This window comes from Salvia hispanica, chromosome 2, assembly GCF_029641045.1.
Source record: "Salvia hispanica isolate PSC_SH4W2 chromosome 2, Shi_PSC_v1, whole genome shotgun sequence".
NCBI lineage: Eukaryota > Viridiplantae > Streptophyta > Magnoliopsida > Lamiales > Lamiaceae > Salvia > Salvia hispanica.
This window is the reverse complement of record NC_142693.1, coordinates 5957232-5984289: the sequence shown is the minus strand read 5'-3', so window position 1 is coordinate 5984289 and position 27058 is coordinate 5957232. Positions and strand designations below refer to the sequence as shown.

The 27058-nt window shown below is 35.2% G+C and overlaps 4 protein-coding genes across 7 annotated transcripts; 1 reads left to right on the top strand and 3 right to left on the bottom strand.

The window, feature by feature from the left end:
• Positions 1-343: 343 nt before the first annotated feature.
• Positions 344-2900, bottom strand: LOC125201847 (pentatricopeptide repeat-containing protein At1g02150-like). Its single transcript, XM_048100112.2, has 2 exons — positions 2389-2900; positions 344-1789 (listed from the first exon to the last, which is right to left on the bottom strand). The coding sequence occupies exons 1-2, from the start codon at positions 2803-2805 to the stop codon at positions 545-547; spliced, it is 1662 nt and encodes a 553-aa protein (XP_047956069.1). The 5' UTR covers positions 2806-2900; the 3' UTR covers positions 344-544.
• A 9345-nt stretch (positions 2901-12245) lies between these two features.
• LOC125200920 (dol-P-Man:Man(7)GlcNAc(2)-PP-Dol alpha-1,6-mannosyltransferase-like) lies at positions 12246-19465 on the bottom strand. 3 transcript variants are annotated; one of them, XM_089065739.1, is made up of 20 exons: positions 19333-19465; positions 19134-19199; positions 18977-19062; positions 18778-18819; positions 18660-18705; positions 18379-18465; positions 18188-18243; positions 17702-17819; positions 16939-16997; positions 16441-16512; positions 15894-15957; positions 15695-15798; positions 15494-15565; positions 15176-15262; positions 15026-15093; positions 14689-14906; positions 14260-14359; positions 13782-13847; positions 13536-13629; positions 12246-13465 (listed from the first exon to the last, which is right to left on the bottom strand). In XM_089065739.1, the coding sequence occupies exons 2-20, from the start codon at positions 19165-19167 to the stop codon at positions 13388-13390; spliced, it is 1551 nt and encodes a 516-aa protein (XP_088921865.1). In that variant the 5' UTR covers positions 19168-19199; positions 19333-19465; the 3' UTR covers positions 12246-13387. The 3 variants fall into 3 exon arrangements, with proteins under 3 accessions (XP_088921865.1, XP_088921866.1, XP_088921864.1); XM_089065740.1 differs by lacking the exon at positions 19333-19465 and having other exon boundaries at positions 14689-14771; positions 14838-14906; positions 19134-19258; XM_089065738.1 differs by lacking the exon at positions 19333-19465 and having other exon boundaries at positions 19134-19258.
• On the top strand, positions 19428-20029 carry LOC125200921 (Ribosomal L18p/L5e family protein). Its single transcript, XM_048098754.2, has one exon. The coding sequence runs from the start codon at positions 19428-19430 to the stop codon at positions 19806-19808; it is 381 nt and encodes a 126-aa protein (XP_047954711.1). The 3' UTR covers positions 19809-20029.
• Positions 20030-20777: 748 nt separating this feature from the next.
• WRKY12 (WRKY family transcription factor) lies at positions 20778-22953 on the bottom strand. Of its 2 annotated transcripts, none has more exons than XM_048120943.1 (4): positions 22591-22953; positions 22364-22425; positions 21869-22030; positions 20778-21202 (listed from the first exon to the last, which is right to left on the bottom strand). In XM_048120943.1, exons 1-4 carry the CDS (start codon positions 22810-22812, stop codon positions 21043-21045), a joined length of 606 nt encoding a protein of 201 aa, XP_047976900.1. In that variant the 5' UTR covers positions 22813-22953; the 3' UTR covers positions 20778-21042. The 2 variants fall into 2 exon arrangements, with proteins under 2 accessions (XP_047976900.1, XP_047976907.1); XM_048120950.1 differs by having other exon boundaries at positions 22594-22953.
• Between the last annotated feature and the right edge of the window lie 4105 nt (positions 22954-27058).

Here is a 27058-nt window from a genome sequence, read left to right as displayed (position 1 = left end):
AAATTCCCAACACGGATGAAGCAAACGAGCAGTGGATGCAGTCGTTGAGTTAGGGAGAAATAAGGGAGAAATAAGGGAGAAACCAATGTAGCACTTGGCTAAAAACTGGGGATAAATTTTGGTGCTGATGTGGCGCTGATGTGGCAGGAGTTAGGGAGAAATAAGGGAGTTTTTAGGGAACTCCATTGGGAGTGCTCTGAGAACACAAAGAAAAACTCTTCCCCTTAAGTAAATAAAGAAAATAATTTTGTTAATATAATACTACTATACTAATTGAGAAGATTAAAAAATCTAATAATCCAGCTGGTCCCCAATTGATAACATTCAACAAGCAAGCAAGACATGTTTAACCACAACTTCAATTACTAAGTTCAATTGCTGTGAGGAAGTTCAAAATTCACTCTTGATACTGAAAGAAGCAGTAGCTATTACATAATTAAATCCCAATATTTACTACTTATAAATTTACCAACACCATAATTGAAATGCGGCGTAACTCCCTTGCGCATGCTAAACTATTCCGAAAGAGATGAGAGAGAGGCCCTCACAAGCTTCCTTGGAGTTGGTTTAGAAGTGCAAAATCTGCATCTTCGTCATCATGACTATCCGCTCTATCCTCTGTTGATGAATCTCTGTCATTAGTCGATGGATCACGCAGTGATGCTAAACTCGACATATAGGCTTCATCTTCAAGGGAGCCTACTTGTCTCAGGACCTCTATCAAGGCATTCTTTGTTGCATTGTCACCATTTTTCTCGGAATAATCAAGAATGGCAGAGACATTGGTCAGTTTTGGCCTCCAGTTTTTCGAGCCTTCAGTTGAAGCAGCATTCTGAAAGCAAGATAAAGCCTCAGGAATCCTTGAATTTTGGATGTGGATTTCTGAGACGATCTCCCAAGTCATAGAATTAGGCTTTCCTCCCGCCTCAATTATCTGGTCGAAAAGGGTCTCTGCCTTCTGGAAAAGCCCTTTTCTGACATATGAACTCAAGAGAAGATTTCCCACTCTAGGGTCATATACTGATTTCACTCCAAGCCATTCATCGTATAACTCCTCAGCACCCACAATGTCGTCCATTCTGATTAGAGCAGAGATCATAGTATGGTAGCCCACATTTGGAATATTGACAAATGAAGCCTTGTAGCCGTTCCAAACTCGGTAGACATCCTCTTTATTTCCAGTGCTTCCATACAGACTCATGAGATAGTGATATGGCATACGATCCCGACCAGTCATTCTACTTTCAATCTTCTTCAAACAGTCTACAGCCTTCTCGAACTGCCCATACTTGATATACATTGTGGCCATTGTGCTATAAGTAGTCCAATTGGGATTGATGGTGGTATCCAGCTGCATACGATTAAAAACTTGTTCCATTTTCTCCAGGGATCCCAAAGAACCACAGGATGAAATCCAAATGTTGTACGTGTACAAATCTAATGCTATTCCCTTCTCCTTCATTTCGGATATCAGAGGCTCAATCTTTTCGTATTCTTTAAAACTCATATAGAGAGTCATCATCACATTATATGGAAGTGGATGACTAGCATATCCTCTATTCTTGATTTCAGCCATCAGAGATTCAGCTTGTTCTCTCATTCTAGCACGGACATAAGCATTCAAAAGGGACCCGTATATTCTCTTATCTTTCAAATCATCCGGGAGCTTCTGAAAATATTGCTCAGCCCTTGAAATCCCATGCACTTTAGCAATCAAATCTAGCTGAATAGCTGTATCACTTGTGGTTATTCGGAATCTTTCTGCTCTATTATTCATCCATTCATAAACCTGCAACGTACACAACATTACAATTAAAGAATAGCAGACACATTAATGATACAGCTACACAAGCCAAAGTTATATTAATATCTAACACCCATCAAAACAATACGAGTAAATAAGAATTTAAAACGGAAGTGAAGTCAAAGTCATCATCCCGGATTAGTTTTTCATTTTTGAATAAGCCCACTAATTACTTGATCTCAGTCCTCATAATATGTCACCTAGGTCCAACTATCCCTAATCTTGCAACATGGAAGAGAATAAAACGTGAGCATACTGAAATATCACAAAAACGATGATATCGTTAAGCACATTTGCAGCCCTATCTTATCAATTATCATCAAGCTTATTATCCTCAAAGCTCCCAAAGATTCACATCAACAAAGTCCTAACAATTTCACAATAACAAACTTTCAGCTAAACCACTTAATTCTTTAAATTAAACTCCAATAGGTTGCCAACAGTTGCAAATCAAACATGAATACAACAATCCATCAATTTTAACAGCAATAGAGAGGTTAATCCAATTAAAAAACTCACTAATTTATGCAACAAAAACTCCAATACAGATAATGAACAACCAAACGATTGAGCTGAATCTCTACCTGAAGAGCCAATCTGAAGCGCCTGAACTTCCTGAGCTCCTTCACCACTCTGGAGAGCTCCCATTTGGATAGATTCTTCCCCTCATTTTCCGTCTGATTCAACACGGAAGCAGCGCCCACATCCAAAACCGAGTTGTCCAACAACGATATCTTCTTGAATACAGCGTTCCATTTCACCATCGGCCTGTTTTCGTAATCAACAGTTCCATAGCTGTAAGGCTGCGGTGCCGACGAGCACGTGACAAACGCTGGATTGTTGAGGGTTTTAAAAGCGATGGATAAATTAGGCTGTTTATGAAAAAAAGCAGAATTTTGAAGGCCAGACGACAATGAGAGCGAGCTCGAAATCTGCAAATGATTAGAATTCTTGTGGTGATAATTTGGGGGAAGAATTTGGGCAGTGGGTTGGAGTAGCATGATTCTGCAGTGGAAAGTTAGGATTTTGGAATTTAGGGTTTATGGTGAGAGTGTGAGAGTGGAAATGGCGCGCCTCTGTAATTTGGGATTTTGGGATTTTACAGATTTTTCGTTTTTTGTCCTTTTTAAGTTGTTTTTTAAGATAAGATCATAAAGTGGTTTTTTCTTCCTTGACCTCGTTACTTTCCTTTATTTCCAAATTTGCCACAAACTGACAAAAGTGTATATTTCAATATGAACCCACCAAATTTTATAACCATAAAAGGATTTTTTTTCAATTAATCAAGCAATATAAGTCGTACTCACTCCGTTACTTGTTAATAGGTGCATTTCTTTTTGGCACAAAGTTTAAAAATATTGTGTTAAATGTATGGTGAAAAAGTAAGAGATAATAAAATAAAAGAGATTAAGAAAGAATAAAGTAAAAGAGAGAATTACTTTTTTACCAAAAATAGAAATGACTGAATTAACTTGGAACTTTCCAAAATAGAAAAATGACTCTATTAACATGAAACGGTACTATAACTCAAACTTATCTTTGTTTTTTTTTCAATTAACAAGAGTATTCAGCAACGAGTCCAGTGACTATTCCCGCGCTAATTTATAGGCACATAAATGAATGAGACAACTAATCCAATGATTTTATTGGTCATAAGTTGGAGTCACTTCATAGGAAATTATCATATTATAATCATTTTCTCTAGAAATTTTTTTCCAAAACTATAATCATATTATATTTGTTTTGGAATATCTTTTGTCTAAATATATCCTCGACCGAGTCAAGTGAATTCAGGAATTTAACTCAATTTAAAAATTAGCTGCAAAGACTTGGTCTGCTGAATTTAAAAATTAATACATTTTGCTCATTTTAGTTCCTTAATTAAAATAAAGATTTTTTTATCCTTATAACTCCACTAGCACATTTGTAGGCTTGTAGCATATATGAGACGTCAAACTCTTTCTAAAGAATAACCCCCATCCACACCTCAAAAACAAAAAAGAATAACCCCATCTCTTTCTGTTGAAGATCAATTTGATAAAATTAATTACAAATTTAAAAACAAGTCTACAAAGATAGAATAGGACTACAATCATAATTGTGTAATTATGTTTATTGGCCTTTTAATGATGTGTATCATATTTGATGGCCATCCTATAAAGGTGATAAAGGTTTAGTAATTCGACGAAAAACGTATTTGATGAACATAATTATTATTGATGAACTCCGTCTTAACTAAGTTGAGTCGTATTTCTTTTTGGGACGACTCAACAAAGTTAAGTCATTTCCCTTTTATACTAAAAAAAAAATCTAATTGTTCTTACTTTATCTCAATCATCTACTTTATTATCTCTTTATCTTTCCTATTTTTTTTTCTTGACCTCGTTACTATTCTTTATTTCGAAATTTGCCACAAAAGTACTTTATTTCAATACAAACCCACCAAATTTTATAGAATAAGGATTTTTTAAATTAATCAGGCAAATATAAGTTGTACTATAACTCAAACTTATCTTCTTCTTTCTTTTAATAATTACCAAGGACGGTAGGTCCAGTGACTATTCTCGTGTTGATTTATAGGCACGTCGATGGATGAGACAACTGGTCCAACTATTTAATTGGTCATATGTTGCAGTAACTTATCATATTATTATTTTCTTATCATATTATAGTTATTTTCTTTAGGAATATCTTTTGTCTAAATATATCCTTGCATTGATATCACGAGATAAATTGAGTGTGACACGACCAAGATGAGTGGACCGAGTCAAGTGAATACATGAATTTAACTCAATGCAAAAATTAGCTGCAAAGACTTGGTCTGCTGAATTTAAAAATTATACACATTTTGCTCATTTTAGTTCCTTAATTAAAATAAATATTTTTTTATCCTTATAACTCCACTTTAAATTTGTAGCATAAAGCTATCCAATAAGAGACGTCAAACTTTTTCGAAAGAATAACCCCCATCCACACCTCAAAAACAAAAAAGAATAACCCCATCTCTTTCTGTTGATGATCAATTTGATAAATTAGTTACAAATTTAAAAACAAGTCTACAAAGATAGAATAGTACTACAATCATAATTGTGTTTATTGGCCTTTTAATGGAGTGTGTATCATATTTGATGCTCATCCTTTAAAGACGATTGTTTAGTAATTCGACGAAAGACGTAATTTGATAAAATTATAATTCATTAATTCAAGAAATTTAGTACATGCGCCACTGTTACAGTCAACGACTCAACTAGTAGGAAAACTCAACCAAAGAAGCACAAATATTTCAGACCATATTATCCGGTTGAGCATCAGCACCGCCGCTGCCGCCGCCACCGAGCTTTTCTTCAACTAGGCGCGCCATCTCTCCGTCCTCCTCCTCGACCGGAGCATCTCTCTTGCTCAACGCTGCATGAAGTATTACGAGGGGGACGGTGGAAGCGAGGACAATCAAGAGATGAAGAGCAGCGTCGGTAAGCACGAGCGCCACCGCTGCCGCCACGAAGAGAAAAAAAAACACAATCCGCTTGTCGATGATCCGGTGCAGGAGGACGGAACCAGGGAGAGCCCGCAACAGAAGGGAGTAGAGAAACGCCACTTCGGTGGCGGCGACAAGAAACACGATCGAGACATTACGACGTGGGATGAGGGCGATGAAGAGCACGGTCCAGATGAATGTCACGTAGTACAAACTGAAGCTTTCGAGGTTTCTCGCTACCCTAATCGCAGCTGATTCTGGGCTTGAAGGTATGTCGAAAGGGCACGAAAAGGCTATGGTATAGATCTTCTTTTTCGACGGATCTTTTGATCCGTCGTCGTTCTCGGCAGGCGGAGGTGGAGGATTGGTGGATGGCCTCTGTGCTGTGGCGCCATAGTTAGCCATGTTTGAGAGGAAATAAAGCAGAAACAGAAAATGAAATTGAATTGGGGAGTGAAGGTGGATTAGGCTTTCATATATAGTGAGGAGTATAGGAGACTTTTTAGGCAACGTATGTCTTAGTCCAAGTCAACGATAGACTTGTCATTACTCATTAATGGAATATGAAAAAATTTCCACAAAAAATGAGTATTAAACTAACATGGTTGAATATCAAGCACACACAATTAGCTACATCATGAAAGGAAGAGGTCTCATTAAAGTATTGTAGCAGCGGAAGCTTCCCAGTCACTTGGTCTATGTTTCTTACAACAACCTGAGAATTTACCTCAAGGATCTGTAAATCAGCATCCTGGCCAGCTTCTGTGAATTATTTCGCTGTTATTCGGTTCAATTGGACTCATCATTTCCACTCTAAGAGAAAAACATAATATCAATGGTTTAAGTTATACTTATAGAGCTCAAAACTTCTTCTCGGAGAGATTGCCAAATGGAATAAATTTGGAAAGCAGGATAGGAAAGAATCGCTGCATCACTAAATGACGACTCAAATATGATAAGGCTTGTGATGCTCAATCACATAAAAAAAATTTGAAGTAGGCAACTGCCATGAACAACGATGATCATTCGTCAATAGTACCATGATATGAAATCAAGAAATCATGTTGATAAATTCTCAAGGTTTAAAAGCTATTCAAGTCGTCAAGGGAGAAAGCATAATCCATGCTAGACTTTATTTTGCGGAATAATTTGAACAGGGCAACACGTGAAATGAACTTGCCAAACAAAATGCTCATTTCCAGAAAAAGAGCAGGTCAAATCTCATGTTGAGAAACAAATATGTTAATGAGAGATTCTCGGACAATATACCATTTTGAAAGTCATTTGAATAAGGAACATGCTTGCTCCAAACATCATAAATTTTTGTAGTTTTGGGAAGAGATTCGGTGACAGAAACTCAAGAAGTAATGATATTGTCCTTATAGGCGAAGAATCAGTGAAGACTATAGTCAATCCACGATCCTTGAAAATATGAGTAGAAGGCATGCACTTATGCGTACTGAAAGTAAGCAATTTCTTGACGTAGTAATGAAGAAATTTGGCAGCACACTATTTTCAAGGTGTGAGTCAATCATGATTTTAGTGAGAAAGAGGAAAATTTTATGGGCTCCAAGTAAGTACTGGTGAGGAAAGTAGTCTTTGCCATTTACAAGGCGATGCCACTCATTCGTCTTTTTGGTAGAGTAATACAAAAGGTTTTTCTTTTTTTTTGGGAGGGGGGGGGGGGGGGGGGGGGATTTTAGGTCCCCAGACTGAGTTCATATTATAGTCGTGTCTGATAACTTCGGTTGATAACCATATCTTCATAGTGTTCTTGGTACGTCCCATCAATCATTCCCGGGCAAAAAGTTGGAAATCGTAGAATATAAAAGAGATCTTTGGGGTCGTACGTGCGGTTATTATTATATACCTTCGGCTGATGGTCTACGTCAATCCTCGACAGGCAGATGAGATAGTCCCGCCTCAAACTCGTCTCAAGTCCATCATTGTTCACCAATCGGATTCTCATGACATTCTACGTGTAATTAGAAATCTAAGAGGTCTTAGATTCATAACAACCTTAGTTTAGTACTTGTGTGGCGCTATGTCCAAAGTTATGTTGATATTTCTCATAAACTTCTGTCGCGGTCAAGCATCGGATATGCTTGACTGATACGGTGTATTATTTGGTCTCATTCATTTATAGAGTTAAAACAATAGCGACTTAATTGTCCATATTGTGTAGAACATTTGAGAGGAAAAGATTATTTCAAGCTAAACGCAATAAAAACATTCTTCTTTTATCTTGTTTGTTTCTTCTATGAGTCAAACCACTCATTGTTATGTTATTCTCATTGTTTCCATCGCTCCGGAAAACAATGATAAAATCATACATGTCTTTTTAAGTTCGAACTATGTTCAAAAAGGGAAGTCCACCTTAAATCATTCTACGTTCTTTGAGAGAAAGTCTAGTTTTCTCTTAATTGAGCATCTCTCGGAGGCAGGTCTAAAGAAACGTTGAAAAATAAACAAGGCATTCCCAAAAACAAGATTTATACTCTACTTAACTTTTGAAATTATTTTCCGAAAGACAAGTCACAACATTTGTTTCTAAGAAGAGTTATACTTTCCTCAACAAGAAATACGTCACATAAAATCTCGAAACAACTCACACTTTTTAGCCTTCATTTCATTTTTCGTAAAACAACTTACACAATCTACATTCATTGTTTTCTCAAAACAACTCACACTTTCCACTTTCTATTTTGAAAAGAACAAGTTACCTTTTCCTTGTCGAGCGTGATGAAGTTGGGATGCTGAGTTTTTGGTCGGCCAATTAGTTAGTCTAGCGAAACAAGTCTAGATTATTTTCGAAGAATGACTCTCGAGTTAAGAACAGAAAAGAACCTGGCTCTGATACCACTCTGTGATGACCGCACTTTGCTAAGAGTAGCAAAGATCGGAAATTATGAGAATAAAGGGAAAATAAGAGGGATATAAAAAGGGAAAACAAATCGTGAACCAAACAACCATTTTATTTCAAAAGATATTAGGATTTCAAAAGGGATTTACATGGTCATACAAACTAAAAAAAAAGTTCATCAACTTGTACTTCACGTTCCTATCATAGTTCGCATTGATAAGTCTATCACAAGACAAGAATAAAATGCACAACGGAAGAAGGTTTGAACGCGACAATATGCATGGAGACATGTCTTCGAGGGTCCTACAAAGATACTGAAATCACCAATCTCACTCAGCACCACATCATCCACGGCTCAACCTGCACATTTAGAAATACATGCAGGGCTGAGTACGAGAGTACTCAGTGAACACTTTTCCAAAAGATACACATATACATAAAAGATTTATTGCCATGTCATCACAGTAACACTCGGTTTTGTCTTAAAAGGCCCGATCTTACTAAGTTATTTGTAAGCTTAAAGTTCGACCATAGTCTAAGTTCTTTCCATCAATCTGCCATATATGTACATTCCTTAAGTGACGGGAAGGATGTCACCTTCCCCGACACATTGACCGGCCAACCCTCTCGATGACTCACGGTCCATTCCTTTTGTGCACACTACTCGAATAGGAATTTCCAATCCTATTGGAGTTCGTAATCATTCCATTCATTCATTCATTTTGGCATAGCCAAACAGATAGGCATCTCGACAAAACAAAAACATTTATGGCATGGACAATCTTTTGAAAGAAAAGAAAGTGCGATTTAAATAAACATCATTTCATAAATCCTTCGTAGCTTTTGACAAATTCATCCGCATAAAAAAAAATGTAGGATAGTAAAGCTCACACATAACATCATTATCACTTTAAAATAGACTTGAAACATAATTCACAAAGCCATATTAATACATAGGTTGAAAGCCCACCTCGTCCGCTTAAAGTTCCTTAACTTGAGTTTTTCTCACACCGCCATTAACTTGCGAAAAAAAAAGCCTTTTGAAAACAAATAACGTACTAATGAGACTTAAGAAATTCTTATACTTTAATATGAATGCATGCCCCTAATTAATCCTTTTATCCTTTGTTCACTCTTAGAAAAAAATTCCGAAAACTTGCATATTAATTAAATCGGAAAATTTAATTAATAGCATTTCTTTGAAATTAATTATTTCGGGAAGTCTTAATTAAATTCCGTGAACGTTGGACGTCGTCTCTATCTTCCTTCGATCTTTTGTGTCCCCGAAAATTTTTTAAGTCTCATTCTTAGTAAGATTAGAGTGGCCCACCTCTTCTACGGGCCCAATCTATTTAAACAATTGTTAGACCCAAAACTAATCCTAATTACTTAAATTATTCTTATGACCCAGTAGATTAAATAGAACAAAGGCCCAATTCATATCTTTCTCTCTGTCTCATCTCCTTCAATCTCTCTTCCTGACCGCCACCCTTGTCATTCTCTCTCTCTCTCGGTCTCACGCTCTCCCTCTCTATATGCCGAAGTTCTCGGACACTCTTCTATCCGTCTACACACTAGCCGCCGGCGCGACCAACGCCTGCTCTGGTTGAGCTCTCTCTCTCCCATGATTTCAACTCTTCTTCTCTCTCGATCTCAACCGCCGGCTTGCAGCGGTGCCCAGTCGCGTGTGGCTGCCGAGCGCAGCAGCTGCGCGGGTGTGGGTGGCTGCCGGAGACGGGAGCCGAGTGACAGCAACAGCAGCGGTGGCTGCACCGACAGAGGCAGCAGCGGCGCCGTTTGGCCAGCCCGATGCATTTCTTTGTACCCTTAAAAGCTAAGTCTTCGTTCTCAAGCTCAACATTATATTCGTGGTTATCAAAAGTCCATACTTTCATGCTTTTCTTGATTGATTAAGCTAAAAAGAGAAAGATGTTGGATTCTTGGTTACTAAGATAAGAAAGTTTTGTTCATAAACTAATTGATCATAAGCATTGGTGTTTCCTAAGTTGATGGCATTCAACAATGTGATGGTGTTGGGCATGTTAAACTCTAGATGTCCATGCTTTGAATGTGGAATGACAAAAGCTACAAAGTAAAAGAAGTTTTGGAAAGATAATTAACTTGGAGAAAAGAGGAAAGAAAGGTGGAGATGAAATTTGGATCTTCCTCTAGCACTCTCGTTAAACCTCACATTGAGATAATTTATTTGGAGATTTTGTGGTGGATCCAAAGATTAAAGAGTGGAGTGGGCGTAGTATTTATAGAGAAAATAGGTGCATGGAAATGCATGGTTAATAGCTTGATTCATGAAGGAAAAGTATTGTCCAAAGTGTAGGGACTTTTTATCATTTGGGGTAAGTTATCACATCTATCATTTACACTACCATTTTTGGAAAGAATCTTATGTCTCGTCATCCAAAATGACGGCTAACAAGTACAACCGTCATTTGGAAAACGTGTGCCGTCGTTTGGTAATCGTGTTTGATGTGATGTGATTTCGTCAAAAGTCTTGTCTTGATTTGACAGATGTGATGGTGATGCGACTAATATTTATCTATCTTTTGTAGGTTCCGGAAGTGTGCGATGTAACAAGCGATAGGAGTACGAAATGAAGGTGGGGGTCTGGGATGTGCACAACCACCGAGGCTCGGGGCGCGTCTCCTCTTTTGCTATATTCTCGATATTTAAATTGTAATAGCTTAGGACTTTGCAAAATTCTACTTGACCGAACTCATAGATTTTCTTTTATTTAGCAAAACTATTAAACGTCTTCTTTATGATTATCGAGATCGTACACATTTTAAAACTCGAACAAACAAGAAATAACAACCATTACAAGGTGATATTGCTGGACTATGGTTCAAAAAGGGTGGGTGTTACATATTCTTTTTATATTTTGATTGACAAGTACTAGTTAGACTTCGACTCTATAAAATTATGCTTAGAAAATTAACTTTATAATGTTTCAAAAATAAAAAAATTATTATATTTTTTAATACGAAAATAATTGGATGAATCAACTTTTCTCATTTTAGATTATTTAATATATCGTACATCAACTAATTATATTAAGAATTAAGAAAATTAAGAATCGTAAGCTCCATTAATAATATCCCTTTTTAGTTAGTAATTTTAATATAAGAAAATGAGAAGATTTTAAATATATAGCTTTAAAATGTTAAATATAGGAGTATTAGTTAAGAACATGCGATTTTTTTTTGTTGAGTTGTAATTCTAGAAATAATAGTAAAAATGAAATGTAAAGAATTAATATTAAAATTTTAAAAAATTTTACATCAAAATTACATACTCAATTAGTATTAAAATCAAAATTGCATACTCCAAATTTGTTGCTACATGATATAGTAAAATTTCAATATTTAATAAAGAAAAGTAAATATTAATTATGGTCAATACTAGCATTAACAATTATGTAAAAAAAAATAATTTAAAGTTATTTATATTTTGAAATATAATTTAATTTTTCTTGATACACTAAATTTAGTTAAGAACTCTATATTTTACAAATAATCAAATTAACCTTATCAAGATCTTAATTAATACTACTTCCATATATGAATGCTGGGGCAACAAAGTACATATACAAAATTTAAATTTAATTTAAAATTAAATGTAAAATAAAATTACTACTTTAACCTCATTATGTCTTAGACATTATGTCCCCAAAACATTTTTCTATAAAAATTATCTGCAAAGACTTCGTCCGCTGAATTTAAAAATTATACACATTTTGCTCATTTTAGTTCTTTAATTAAAATAAAGATTTTTTTTATCCTTAAAACATTTGTAGCATAAAGCTATCCAATAAGAGACGTCAAACTTTTTCTAAAGTATAACCCTCATCCACACCTCTAAAACAAGAAAGAATAACCCCATCTCTTTCTGTTGAAGATCAATTTGATAAAATTATTTACAAATTTAAAAACAAGTCTACAAAGATAGAATAGTACTGCTACTACAATCATAATTGTGTTTATTGGCATTTTAATGGAGTGTATCATAATTGATAGTCATCCTTTAAGGGTGATATAGGTTTAGTAATTCGACGAAAGACGTAATTTGATAAATTTATAATTCATTAATTCAAGAAATTTATACTCCAATACTCATAACTTAATAGTAGTACATGCGCAACATGCGCCACCGTTACAGTCAACGACTCAACTAGTAGGAAAACTCAACCAAAGAAGCACAATATTTCAGACCAAAATATCCGGCTGAGCATCAGCACCGCCGCTGCCGCCGAGCTTTTCTTCGACTAGGCGCGCCATCTCTCCGTCCTCCTCCTCGATCGGAGCATCTCTATTGCTCAACGCTGCATGAAGTATTACGAGGGGGACGGTGGAAGCGAGGACAATCAAGAGATGAAGAGCAGCGTCGGTAAGCACGAGCACGAAGAGAATAAAAAACACGATCCGCTTGTCGATGATCCGGTGCAGGAGGACGGAACCAGGGAGAGCCCGCAACAGAAGGGAGTAGATGAACTCCACTTCGGTGGTGGCAACAAGAAACACGATCGAGACATTACGACGTGGGATGAGGGCGATGAAGAGCACCGTCCACATGAACGTCACGTAGTACAAGCTGAAGCTTTCGAGGTTTCTCGCTACCCTAATCGCAGCTGATTCTGGGCTTGAAGGTATGTCGAAAGGGCACGAAAAGGCTATGGTATAGATCTTCTTTTTCGACGAATCTTTTGATACATCGTCGTTCTCGGCAGGCGGAGGTGGAGGAGTGGTGGATGGCCTCTGTGTGGTGGCGCCATAATTAGCCATGTTTAAGAGGAAATAAAGTAGAAATAGAAAAGGAAATTGAATTGGGGTGTGAAGGTGGATGGGATTAGGCTTTCATATGCGGTGAGGACTGAGGAGTATAGGAGACTTTTTAGGCAACGTATGTCTTAGTCCAAGTCAACGATAGACTTGTCATTACTCATTAATGGAATATGAAAAAATTTCCACAAAAAATGAGTATTAAACTAACATGGTTGAATATCAAGCACACACAATTAGCTACATCATGAAAGGAAGAGGTCGCATTAAAGTGTAGCAATAAGCAATAAGGACTTCTATCTCTAAATTACAGAAATGAAGACATGTATGAATTTCTAAAAAAATTGTGACGATTTTTCGTCGTTTTAAGGTAGTGTAGCAGCGGAAGTTTCCCAGTCAATTTGTCTATCTTTCTTACAACAACCTGAGAATTTACCTCAAGGATCTGAAAATCAGCATCCTGGCCAGCTTCTGTGAATTATTTCGTTGTTATTCGTGTTTCCATGTACAAAAACCTTCGGTTTTTTAACCTGGAGAAGATAGAGAAACCATAGGTAGATGTATTCAAACAAAAGAAAGAAATAGATCTTCTACACCTACCAGCAATATGGGAGGAAATCCAGCATGAAGACGAGTCCCAGAAAACCCAGTTGTGCTAAGTAGACACTTGTAACCATTTCTCTGAGCATGCTCGCTGCAAAATGCTCGGGATTATTTGATGAAAAATCGAAGAGAACACTGTGTTAAGCTCTAAGTATAATAAAAATCCTTTGTCTGATGTTATCTATTATCTCAGGATAAAAGATTTCAATGCTGCTAAACCATATTGACAAATACGAAAGTCACCTTAAAAGGTAGGTAAAATTTCTTCGCTGAAATTCTTGAAGAGGAATCCCTTCTTCTTTAGAGTACCTAAACCAAAGAACAGTTGTATGATGAAATGGGAGAAGACCATAAAAAAAATGTGAAAGGAGTTAAAAGGAGAAATCTCTGTGACGAACATAGTTTCGGCTCTAGATTCTCTCCATAAGACCATTATGTAAGATGAACAAACATATAGAACATACACGATGACAACCATGTCATGTAATGGTTTTATGGGAAAGGAAAAGCAAGCTAGCAAATTAACTTGCATCTGAAAGCAGAAAATTAAAAAAAAAGATGATTTTCTGTGTGGTGCCAGGGTTGTTTATGGGTGAGAGAGAAAGAGGAAGTTTGTATAGAAACTCATCTTCAAAATTTCTGCCGCAACAATTTCACTAAGATATAAATATTTGGAAAAGAGATCCTCAATAATATTTGGAAAAGAGATCCTCAATCATACCGCCACGGAGCATGATTTTCACAGAAGCGTGAGATTCCATTCATTGCTGAGAACGTGTCGATGTGAACCCAGAGTTCATTTGAATTGTGTTCCAAATGCCCTGTTAAACCAATACATGATCCTCATGACTTATTGCAGTTTAGAGTGAATACTTGTATTTGATGTCTAAAGTTACTGAAATAGCTAACAAGAAAATCAAACACATTTTCAGTTTCAACACACGCATGCAAGAAATCAAAATAACAGGGCACCAACACACAAAACTACACATTGAACGTGAGAGAAAACAAATGCTAATTTAAGCTAACAATGCAAATGGTCAAAATAATTAATCACACTTCAAATAATTCTTGTAAGATTAAAGTTAAATGTAGTCAATTTCTATGAGCTGGGTGGTGTGTGCACGCGAGGGGAGAAGAAAGAGCTTACCCATCTTATGCAAAACTTTTAGGGCATGGCCGCTAGGATAGTTCTCATATGATGCCATAAACATTAAGGTCGTACACCCTAGACTACATAATAAGATGTCAGCAGAGACATGAAAGTTATCAACAGTTGAAAAAGTTACTTGGCTTAACCTGATCAGGAACAGACCCAGCATGGCAATGTTAAGATATTTCCATAAACTCTTTTTCCGATTGTTGTAGCTGGAGAAATTTATTATTAGGAAAAAACGAAGAAGAAAAACTTGACTGGATCAACTAGTCAACAATTGACAATTGTGATATTTATTTAACAGAAGTAATTTGTGGGAATAGTTGCATACATTCTGCTAGCAGCAATTGCAGCAGATAGGTTGAAGATAGGAAGAGAGCTAATAATGAATCGGAGTTCCTGTAACAGGAAATCCAAATAACAGAAACTGTACAACAGGCTGACATGAAGTCAAATAAAGCTGATTCAAAGGAGGCATTACCTTGTGTGGAAGTTTCGAGTAGAGCGTAACAAAAGATAAAACAGGAATAACATACATCCGAATCCTTCTGTCAAGAAATAAACCTAGCTGCAGCAAAATGTGTCCATCAAATCAGGCAAAAGAAAATACTTATAAGATTAGGATTTATAAAGTTGGGCAGGACTGTCGCCTCTTTCTAGCAGCTTATACACTAGAGCTCAATTTTTTGACAGAATCAAAATTCCTCAACTGCCGCCTTGGTCAACTTCAGATGATACCAATCACATGAGACATCACAGAGGATTTAGATTTTTTGATAAATAAATACTTAATGCTCACCACAGACAGTGGATACGCCACCAGCAACGAGCGGGGAAGAGCAGATGTGAAGTACCAGTGAAACGCATGAGTCTAGAGGAAGTTATGGGAAAAAAATAGAAGCCAAACAGACATTAAGAACGTTTGTCTATAGGAAGTTATCAAAAAATTAAGAAGTCAAGCAACAAACATAAGGAATGGTTGCCTTTAATAAAAGGATACACCCCATTCAGAACTTCGATTCAACACTGAATTAAACCAAAAAACTTCCAGCTCAGGCCATAATATCCTCCTCCACATGACTGAATCAACCATCACTGTCAATCCTGCAACCCAATATTATAAAAGTTGACATTGTTGACATACAGATAAGTAAAGACATGAATTATGTAGAGACAATAGACGGGGTTAGCTAACAAACCTATGAAAGAGCAAGCAGCTATCAAGCACGATATTACAGCTTTCCGCAATGAAATAGATCTAGACTGTAGTTGATTAATTCAAGGCATAGTTAGAGGCTGGAAACATGAAAAGATCATCTGGCTAGCACATAGCATCCCGAGCAAATAGGCAAAGACACTAAGGTATCACATTCTTCTTGTGATTAAAAAATAACGCATTATGCTATCTAAACAAACTCCTAATAAAACCTGAAGTCATAAAAATATAGTACAATTCCAAGATAAAGTCTCAGAATCACTGAAGTATGAAGTAATTTAGTTTTTGCGATGGAAACAATAGAATCTTCACATAATGTAAGTTTTAACTTAATAAGGCAGAATATACACCTGATCAATATGAAGATTCATATTGATGACAAAAATGGAACATATAGTGGAAAAAATTCTACAGCATGCTTGCATTTACTTTATGTGGGGGAGAGAGATAGAGATCAGGAAACGGAAGAAGCAAAATAGAGAAAACGAACAACTAAAATCGTTATTATTAATCATAGCCATACCACATACCAGCAAAAGTTCAAGCCCCAGTGGTGAAACAAGTAGCAGGATGTCACATCTAAAAACGATGGTGGCAAAAACCTGACCATGGAAAACATACCTTCATGAATCAGAATATGATAAAAGTTGACACATCTTTTATCGCTCACAAAACCAAAAAAATCGTGATTGTAGGCTTAAGGCTTCAGAGATTGTTGCCTAAATGATTATAAAAAAATCAAATTAAATTGGTTTAACCACTTAATATATTTGGAATTGAGGCAACTAATTATATTGATGCCAGAAAAATATAGTAAATGGAACTAATCAAAGGGATGCAACATGAAGTCTGATTTGATTGATTAACCAGAAACAAGAACTGAAGGACAAGGAAATCATATAAATAAAAACTTGGAGCTACTACCATGGTCCATAACAACAATACATTAGTTCGACATACTATAAATTAAATAAAATCCAGTATTACAATCTCAGCAAAGATTTTAATTAGCAGTTGGGAAAACATACCAAAGAATTCAATGCTGCATAAAACCTTTTCTGAAACCAATACCCATATGCCAAGTTTACTACAAAGTACAAACAACAAATTAGGGCTAAATCAGCACACACAATGAAATATTTATAACCAATACATGCTAAGTTACAAAACAATGTTGAAACACCTTATCTGAAAGAGCACAATATAATGGAAGACCTACATGTTGGTGTGTGAAAAGAACATATGACATGGAGAAAAAATGAGAAATTCACAATAATCTGTATTAGCAGCTGATGTCCTGATTTAGATTTGAAATGCATTTAATTCATGAAATTGTACGGAGCACATTCTGTTTACTTAAACAACAGTGAATGTCTATTGCGAACGCATTTTGCATTTAATGAGAAATCTGTAGAGTTTGTTTGGCTGTGAGCTCTTGGAAACATAAACTTGCAGTTCGAGACGAGATTTGCACAAATCTTTTTTGAATGCTGTTAGTTGCTTATAACAAGAATTCCTTAAAAAAATTAATGCCATATTGATCGTAATTCAAACAAAGATCAAAGATATCACCATATTCACATCCTTCAACCATCTCAGCTATTTATCTAAATATCTAAGTATGAATGACTCTGCTGCCATAAACCAAAATATAACACAGTGAAGTGCGACCCTCTTCAACAACATAAAATCTCATTTTTGGTTAGTCTAGACATAGAACGTTGGACAGTGATGTTAGCAAGAGCAAGAAAATAGAGTAAATCAAAATAGACCTAGTGCAGGTGACAATACCTAAGCCAAATGCCAAGATGTTAGGAAGGGGGCGTGAGCAGTAGAACAGCATGTGAAACTGAATTGCAGTCAATATTACAAAAAAAGCTTCCACTTGAGATCCAAAGTTCTTCCTGATCTGCACAAGTATGTAGTAGGTTTGCATTGCTCATTATAAATTGACACCCAAGGATTCCATCTCAAACATGATTTCAAAGATTCAGAGACCGTAGAAGGAAGGGAATGAAAAAAAGATGCAGCTCTCTAAAAGAAAATGAGCAAAAGCTTTTCACAACCAGAAAGAGACAAATATAATCAGTTGTTAAAGATTTTTTTTCCAGCATTACGAGTTTTGATGTTAGAAACCTTGTTTGGTAATCATTTTACAAGGGTGTTATATTAGCAAACCCATAATGTCCTAAATACATGATTTACTCAGACCTCTACATAAGAGAACAAGCAAAAAAAGTAAAAGAGTGAATGGAAGATACTTTAAAGTATAAATACCTGAATACGAAAGAAACGCAACGAAGACAATATGATGAAGCCTAACACCAAACGAACTGGACAGAACAATGTAAGGCATATGAAATTGGATAAACACCATATAATAGCATATAAACAAAGTATCTTGGCAGAGGAACTGAAGACTAATAGAAAGCATAAAAATAATAAAGGTTCCATGGTTCAAGTATCACCTGCATAAAGACTGTATAGCTTTGGAAACTGCAATAAACTAGCAGCTAGCACAAATGGAGAAGCTAGAGTTGATACGAGAATGGAGCCTGCAAGAAAAGAAATAATGTTGGAAAATTCTGACCAATTTAGTGGTTCCTAAGATCCTGTAATACTATCAAAGTACAACAATTAGGCTTCACACATAACCTATGATATGATCCGTTATAAATTGTGACAAAATATTGTGCAAAACTATATCTAAACCAATTGTCATAGCAAGCAATAGCATAAAAAAACTTACCAATAAATGTACGAGGGACTACTCCAGGAAATTCCAAATGATCATACTGAGATAGAACACAGATAAAATGAAAAAGTAGCCCAAAAATTCCTAACTGGTCAAAATATCTAATTTTTACCTTTTCTATATGATGCTGGTGGTACAGAATGTCGTGCATTGCCTAACAACACAGCACAAGTCAATTCATCGGTTTTTCTTATTGTTCATCAAGGCAGATTTTGTCAAGGCGAATTACTACAATATTTTTCCCAATAACAAAAAAACTGATGCAAAAAAAAAACCGAAAATCAAGCAATTATTGGAGAATTACGACATACCTGAACGTTGAAGCTTTCTTCAACCTTAGTGTAAGGCGCCATGAACACGTAAAACGCAGCAATTAGCCCCAGCAACAGATCGTAACCTTATTGCAAAGAGTTTGGGTGAGCTGATCGGTTAAACTGAAACGTACAGCTGAAAATTTACCGAATTTACCATAAACTTGCATTGAATTGGAACTTTGCGCCATTTCGTCTTCTGTAGAGCGCAAAACCCAGAGACCTGAAGAAGAAGTAGAGACGCAATTTTCAATTTTGCCCCAAAAGTTTGATAATATTCCAATTCAAACTCTAATTTTGCATTGAATTGTAATATTCCATCAATTTTAATTTCATTTCATAAAAAAACTACCAACATTTTTTTCTCTTTTTTTTTGAGAGAGAAGGTTTTTTTGAGCAACGAATTTCCTAATTCTCGAAACCCCAAATTGGCACCGCCGTGCCGGCGGAAATGGCGGCCCAGGGCACGCACCTCCTCCAATTAGTTCTGTCCTGCCGGAAAATCACGGCGCAGGTGACGTGCAGCAGCTCGAAGTCGATCGTAGCCATGGCCTCATCGAGCGAGGAAGAGTTCATCAAAGCCTACAGAGCGAAATTGAACCGGTTCCCACGGTCGAGCATCTACTGGGACTCGAAGACCGCATCGCGAATCGGTGATAAGATCGGGATCCGCCTCCAAGAGAAGGGCGTGTCGAGCGTCGGAATCGACGTAGGCGAGGAGCTCTCAAGGCCTATCCACTACCGCAGGCTGCTGGGGCCCTTCTTCGAATCGGTGAAGCGGAATGGAATCACCGTCAACGGCGCCGAGGATTTGGTTTTCCTCGGCCGATGATTGCGATTGGATCATCTACGCAGACGAATTTGTTTGATTCAGTGTTGGATTTGAGAGATAGTATTGTTTGTTCATACAGTTGCAATTGCAATTTTGAGCTGGTGTTTAATAACTGCTCAAATTCAGATTGATGGATTGAGCAAATAGTGATGCTAACTACGTTGATAGAAATCATCATCAGAATTCAGAAATCAATTGCATATGTTTTGCATTTCGGTTTATCAATGAATCCACAACTCGATTGAAATGTCTCAATTAGCTAGTATTTCAGAATGTAGTCACATACTATCATTTTTGCTATATTTGATAAGGAGATTACAAATTGTCTTACAACGGCGAATTATCAATTTTTGCCACAATCGATTTTCACGTCGTTGGAGCCGTTGCCTTGGGATCGAAGAGATTTTCATAACCACAACAGATCCGTTCGTGCCATCACCGAAGGATTGGTCCTCTCCACAAATGGAGGGACTAGCGGTAGCCAGAAATCGCGTTGAGCCGCCTACGTTTTTCTGAAGATGGAGATATATTTTCGTGAAGATTATTTTTTTAAAGATGGATGTGTTTTTCGCGCATGGGAGAAATGGGGCGTCTGATAAGGGAGCGAGAGACGCAAAACCTTATAGTCATGCGTCACTCACTTCTAAGAAACTAAAAAAAATAAGCTTCTCAATATGGGAAGCCTCTTCTGGCTCGTTTCACTTGCATATGTTTCTTCGTGTTTTTGAAAGTCCATGTCGATCCCACACTTAATGACGGGCGCAAGGAAGCGTCATTCTTCATATATTTCTTAAAATCAGTACTGAATCTCAAATTAAACACTTATGGCGAGCAAAGGAAGCGTCTTGATAAATTTCGTAAAGGGAAAAGCTTTTTGGCCTTAATATATGGCCGGTCATAATCGTAAAACAACAATAAAAAGTATTGATTCGATAATAATATGATCAAATAGCACTGCTCGATACGAAATTAAGATTGAATGAAGATGATATATGTATGAAAAATTACACGTTCCTCGTTTCAACAGCTGCCAAAAAAGTGAATGGTTCGACAAGGAAAGGGCAGGGTTTTTTTTATCATACATACATTCAATATAATATTCACTATCCAACATTAGGCTAAGCGGGAAAAATATAAGCAAATGTAAAATAAACAAGATCTAGAGGAGGTTGGCATCATATATATAAAAAATATACACGACATAGACAAATGATATTTCCGGCGAGTATGGCAGTTAAAAAGAGGTGTAACAGTCGTGCTCGGAGTTGGAATCATCGGAGGGAGAGTGGTTGTGTCTGCCTTCATATGTTGTAATCACCATCCTGCAGTCTTCCGACAGCCGCTCCACTCTCTTCTTCACCCGGCAATTGCTATGCGTGCATCGGTAGTAGCTTCTGCAACACCGTCACACCATCAATCTTCTATATTCGAAAATACATAAAACCTAACTAATGTAAACAAAATTATGGGTATTCCCAAGGCCAAAGGTATTTATCTATTAAAAAAGGCTTGAAGAGCAATTAGGAATGTAGTTTCATTTTTTTATTCATCTACATGACTTTCCATCTACTCTAATTACAACAATATATAGCATAATTATAAACTCAAGAAGAATCCAAATATGTGATTGGTACCTCTAGCTTGTAACGTACATTCTACATAATCTATATAGTAGTATTATATTATATATGTGTATATGCAATTAATAAGAGACATAACATGGAAATCTAACAACTAGCAAATTTGTAGTTGAGAAAATGCAGGCCTTGAGAGTATTCTGATTAGCTTTATTTATGCTATTTTTACATGTATAAATACTAGAATTAATTAGACATTGCTAATTGTCGATGGCAAACTATAGAAGAAAGACTACATATACACATACTATTTTAATCTTGAAATAACTAATTAAGGAAGGATAAACCATTGCCATACAACTGATTAAGAAGTTAGTTAATCTCTAGACTCTTGTCATAATAATCAAATACGCCCTATAGAGATTATAGAGAGAATTAATTAAACACTTATAAGTAATAGTAATTGATTTACTACAAATTTACCTTGGATGGAGGCTATTCTTGACAACTTTCTGTCCATACTTCCTCCATTTGTAGCCATCATCAAGAACATCGACGTCGCTCCTCGTCTGAAAACAAAACCTCGGCTCCCGCAGCTTCCTCCGTATCTTCACCTTGTTCTTGTCTGACGAAGAACTCCTCCACCTTCAAATCACACAATCACACCTTAATTTAGGTGATTAAGCCTTAGATCACATGCAAATTGATATTTTGACTACAGTATAGTGGAATTGTTGTACTGGCCATTATTGATCTGAATCAGACTCGATAATAGTTCATGCACCAAAATGAATGATTCCATTTATTCCCCTTGTGGGATCCCTCTCTTCTCTCTCTTCACACACAAACACAGAAAGAAATCTTTCCCAAATAAAAAACCTAAGCAAATGAAGCACCAAAATAGATCTCTAGCTAGGGTTTCATAATCAAAGCATAGAGAGAAATCAAATTAAATAAAATAAAATAAAATTAAAGTACCATGAATTGGAAGCATCGTTGGCGTTGTTACTCTCATCATTCACAGCCTTAGGATCCACCACCTACACAAGAATAATTTCCATTTTCATTTTATAATTGAAATCCACACACGAAAAAGAAAGACCATCTCCTTAATTGCAAACAAAGCAAGAAAGTAAAAAGATTTCAATTTGACAATGAGTAGAAAACCCCAACCGATAAATAAGGAGAGAGAAAGGGCAACTAACTACTTGGTCGTTATTCCATGAGGATCTATTCACTGGAAGCTGCTGCTGCTCATCATGATTGAATCCTGCGGCGGCTTTCACGGGCGGCGGCGGCGGCGGGAGGAAGCTGAGCACCGGATTGTGATGATCCTCGAACTGAACAAACCCCATTTGATCAGGTTGGTGGTGAGCGGAGAAGGAAATCTGGAGATGGGGATGATCGAAAATGGGAGGGCCTTCCATTATCGTTTATTAAATTGGTGTTTCGTCAAAGGAAGGAGTGATGATGGATTGAAGAATTTTATGGTTTCTTGGAGCTCTGCCCCTCAAATAGTTAGTGGATGTGGGATATTACTGCATGTTTAATACAGTACAGAACAGATGTGTGTGGCCTCGAATCTATTCCTATACATACATATGTATGTATTTTTATTGTAAAGATTGAATTTTTATTGTAAAGATTGAATTTTTATTAATAATTGATGAAATAGGGATTGGAATAGTGGTGTTTGGTCAACTAGTAAACGCTGGATGGAATATTTGTGGGGTGAAATTTCAAGATTATACATGATCGTGTTTCTTCTACTTAGGTTGTCCTGGCTGACACCCTTCAATCTCTTTCTCCCACTAGAGAAACCATTGCACGCCAATTATCAAGGTTAATATTGTTTGATTAAGGGTTGGTAATTATTGTTTGATTAACTGAGGATGTATGTGATGCAGTGAAGGGTGTGTGTGAATATGTTTCTGGAAAAAGAATATTTTTTGTTATTGTGGAAAACTAAATTAAATAGGTGAATAAGAAATTTTTGTTATTTGGAAAATTTCATTAAATAGTTGATTCCACGATGTGTCAGCTCCTTCTCATCTATCACAAGTGACTCAGTGACAATTGTCACACCAACTTTTTCATTTTAATTTGTCTCATCCAAGCATGCCAGCGACGACTATCGCACTAACGTTTGCGGTTTTAATTTTTCTTGATTCCACGAATTTTGTTTCTTGAATTTATCATTAAGTGTAAATTTTATGTTAGTTGGAAAAATCAAGTGTGTGCTTGGACGCACTAAAATGAACTGATTCTAAAAGAATGTAAAATTTGAGACGCAATTATTTGCGTTGGAAAAATATTGTAAAATTGCCAAAATTGAGGATGCAAAGTAAAGCACTCTTAAATTGATGGCACAATATTGTTCTCTAAAATTTAATCTTTTAATTTTGGGATACTTTCACTTGCATTTTTTACTTTTAACTGATACACTAAGAGTGAAATGATTTTTTTAAAACATAAGTAATATATTCAAAAATATAAATTAGTGTCCTTAATTGTATAAAAATTTTAACATTTTTTTATATAGTAGGCTAGAGGTATAAATATTGTATAGCATAACATTATCTAATTGAGAGATGGGTTACTTAAAAGATAATTAATGTGGTTTTAAATCATATTTCGATGGTTTTATATAATATATACTGGTACTTTGTAGATTTATACTCTTTATAACGATGTCAAATAAGTTTGTGTACGTTTGCTGAGAAATCTCTCCGTCCCAATTAAATTGGGATTTTCTTTTGAACACAGAGATTAAAAAATTATATTAAATGAGTTAAATAGAATAAAATAAAATATGAGAGACAAGATATAATAAAGTAAGACAAGATATAATAAAGTAAAAATGATTAGACGTTTTATTTTTTGACTCAACTTAATTAAGACATTTCGAAAATGAGTATGACTCAACTTAATTAGGACGGAGGAAAATACAATTCTACAATTACTTATTTATGCGGATATAGAAATTTTCATGTGACAGCGTGTATCCCACAAAATTTTGTTAGTATATGTCTAAGAATAATATGTTAGTCATTAAATTATTTTTTATAAATATTTTAATGACTAACATATTATTATGATACTATATAAGTATGTTAATTAGTCGCGTTAATCAAATGTATATATCTATATTACTTAATATATAAGCATATTATTGAATTCTTTCAGTACGGATCACATTGTTATAAAATGGATTACTATATTTTAATTATGTACAAATCCAAAATATGCTCATTTTTATATTGCACATAATAATGCAATCAAGAATTTGAATACAGTGACAAAAATTTCCTAATCGCTAGAATATATATTCTCTTTGGGACTATGACAGAAAATCTACCATGACAGTGCCAAGATGACTAGCTTCATTAGCAAATAAAATTGGATAAAACCACAGGTTTTGAAAGCTACCTGAAGTTGAATATGGCTGCCCATTATTGGAAGGAAAAAAATGGACTTAGATTCGTGAAACATAATGTAGATTAAGTCAACACTTGTATAATTTGGAATAGATTTGTGTATCCTAAATCAATTATAGATTGGAAATTATTTCAATATTCTAGAAATCATCTAAATAATTTAGGCGTACCCACCGCATACTGTAGAAGAAGTGACTGCTTACATGATCATTTCTTGCTGCACTCCATGTATATCAAATTACTCGAGGCATTATGTAGAGTGTAAATTATTATTTTTATTTACAAAGATATTTTCGTACCGATATAGGTATATAAAAAGATTAATATATATAATCACCTCACGTGACAAAGAATTCTTGTTTTCTAAATATGACTTAGATTAGTAGTATCAAAAATTGAGTGAACTACTTAAATGATTCAATTCATTTTTATACATAGTATATTTCTGAACTCGTGAATTATATTTTACGAGAGCATCCACAACAACGGCTCTTGGCACCATAATTTATATAGTTGTGATTTTGTTATATGCTAATGCTCTAGCATGATTTGTAAAGTTTTAAATTAGGGCAGACAAGTTGTTTTCTTTTTCAAAAATAAAAATGCAGCTTCGCATAACAAAGTTGATTTATAGTATGATGAATTTGGACAAGATATATAGCCTATGAGATGCACTATTAGCTGAATAGTAATTTGAGATAATGACATTAACTTTAATTCCCCACCACAGATAGATTCATCTTCAATAAATTAATGAAATCAAATCCCCTAAATTCACAAGTCACGTCATGATTACTTTTTGCATAGAATTTCTGATAAAAAGATTTATAAAGCATTATTAACATCGATTTTTAATTGTAGATCAATAAATACTTTACCCCGTGTCTGTTTTATGGCAAAAAAATTTGCATCTTCGCCACTCTCTAAATATTTAATTAAATACAAAAAGTTAAGTATGAATATAACCAAATATAAACTCTAAATATTGTACAAATTTCAAACTATAATATAAACAGTTAGAAACTATCAACATATGACAAAATAGTAGCAACAGAAAATATTAACACAGTGTCAACGGTTGATGCTGTGTTGATATTGTGTTGACATTTTCTGTTGCTACTATTTTGTCATCTGTTGATATTTTTTAACGGTTTTGATCAGTTTGTAGTACAATATATGCGCTTGCATTTTATCACTATCCGAATTGAGTATCGGTTAATTTTAGTATATATTAACTTAAGTTTTTAATGGAAAAAATCAAGGTTGGCTTAGGTTAACATAAGGGAAAATAAACAGTAATTGTAACCTATATGCTGTGAAAGAAATAAAAATACTTGTAACGTTTAAGCAATGGAAATTAAAAGAGTATAATACTAATAAATAAAATGAAATGAAAAGTAAGGCAAAAGAAAATTAGTGAGAAGTGTTGATTGATATAGTGGGGTCCGAGAAAGTTTCCATTCATGTCAAATATTGTCTGTGGCAGATCAGACGAAAAAAATATGATATGATATGCTACTAAATTTAATGATGATATGTTTATGTATCAATTTATTTATATGTATTGTGTATAGGTCTTCAAACTCCAGGCTATAGGTCTCAGCCTGCAAATTCAAATAGTGTTTCTCTGCGAAAAGATAGAATGAAACCATATTTCATCATTTCCCTAAATCATATTCTCCTTTAATTTATATAGTTCAAAATAGTGTAGTTTAGACTACCTTCTTTGATAAAGGAAAATTGATTTATAACAGTTTTTTTAATACTAGTACTAATCTTAATTAGATGGAAACCCTGCTTATTTTATCGTTGCTGTTCATATTTAGCTTCAACATTTTATATCATAGAAAAAATGAATATATCCCCACTATTCACAACATTAATAAAATATCTACATGCATTAAAGGAATTAGATTTGCATGTGCACGTACAGTATATGCATAGATTCAAAACTACAAATGAACTTTTTTTTTTTTTTTCCTAATATTCACTTTGAATCTAATTATGACAAGGACTACTATAAAATCTTATCCAATATATATTATGTTGTATTTGCGTTTATGTATTGTAATCACGGCATCCATAAACTATTTTTACAATAATACGTACTATAATATCACATGTATCTCCTAATTAAATTGATATACGATTACTTTTAAAGTACAAATAAATTTGTGACAGTTGGGCAATGAATCCGTGTAGTTTTGCAACTTGTTCTTGCTCATATTTTATTACG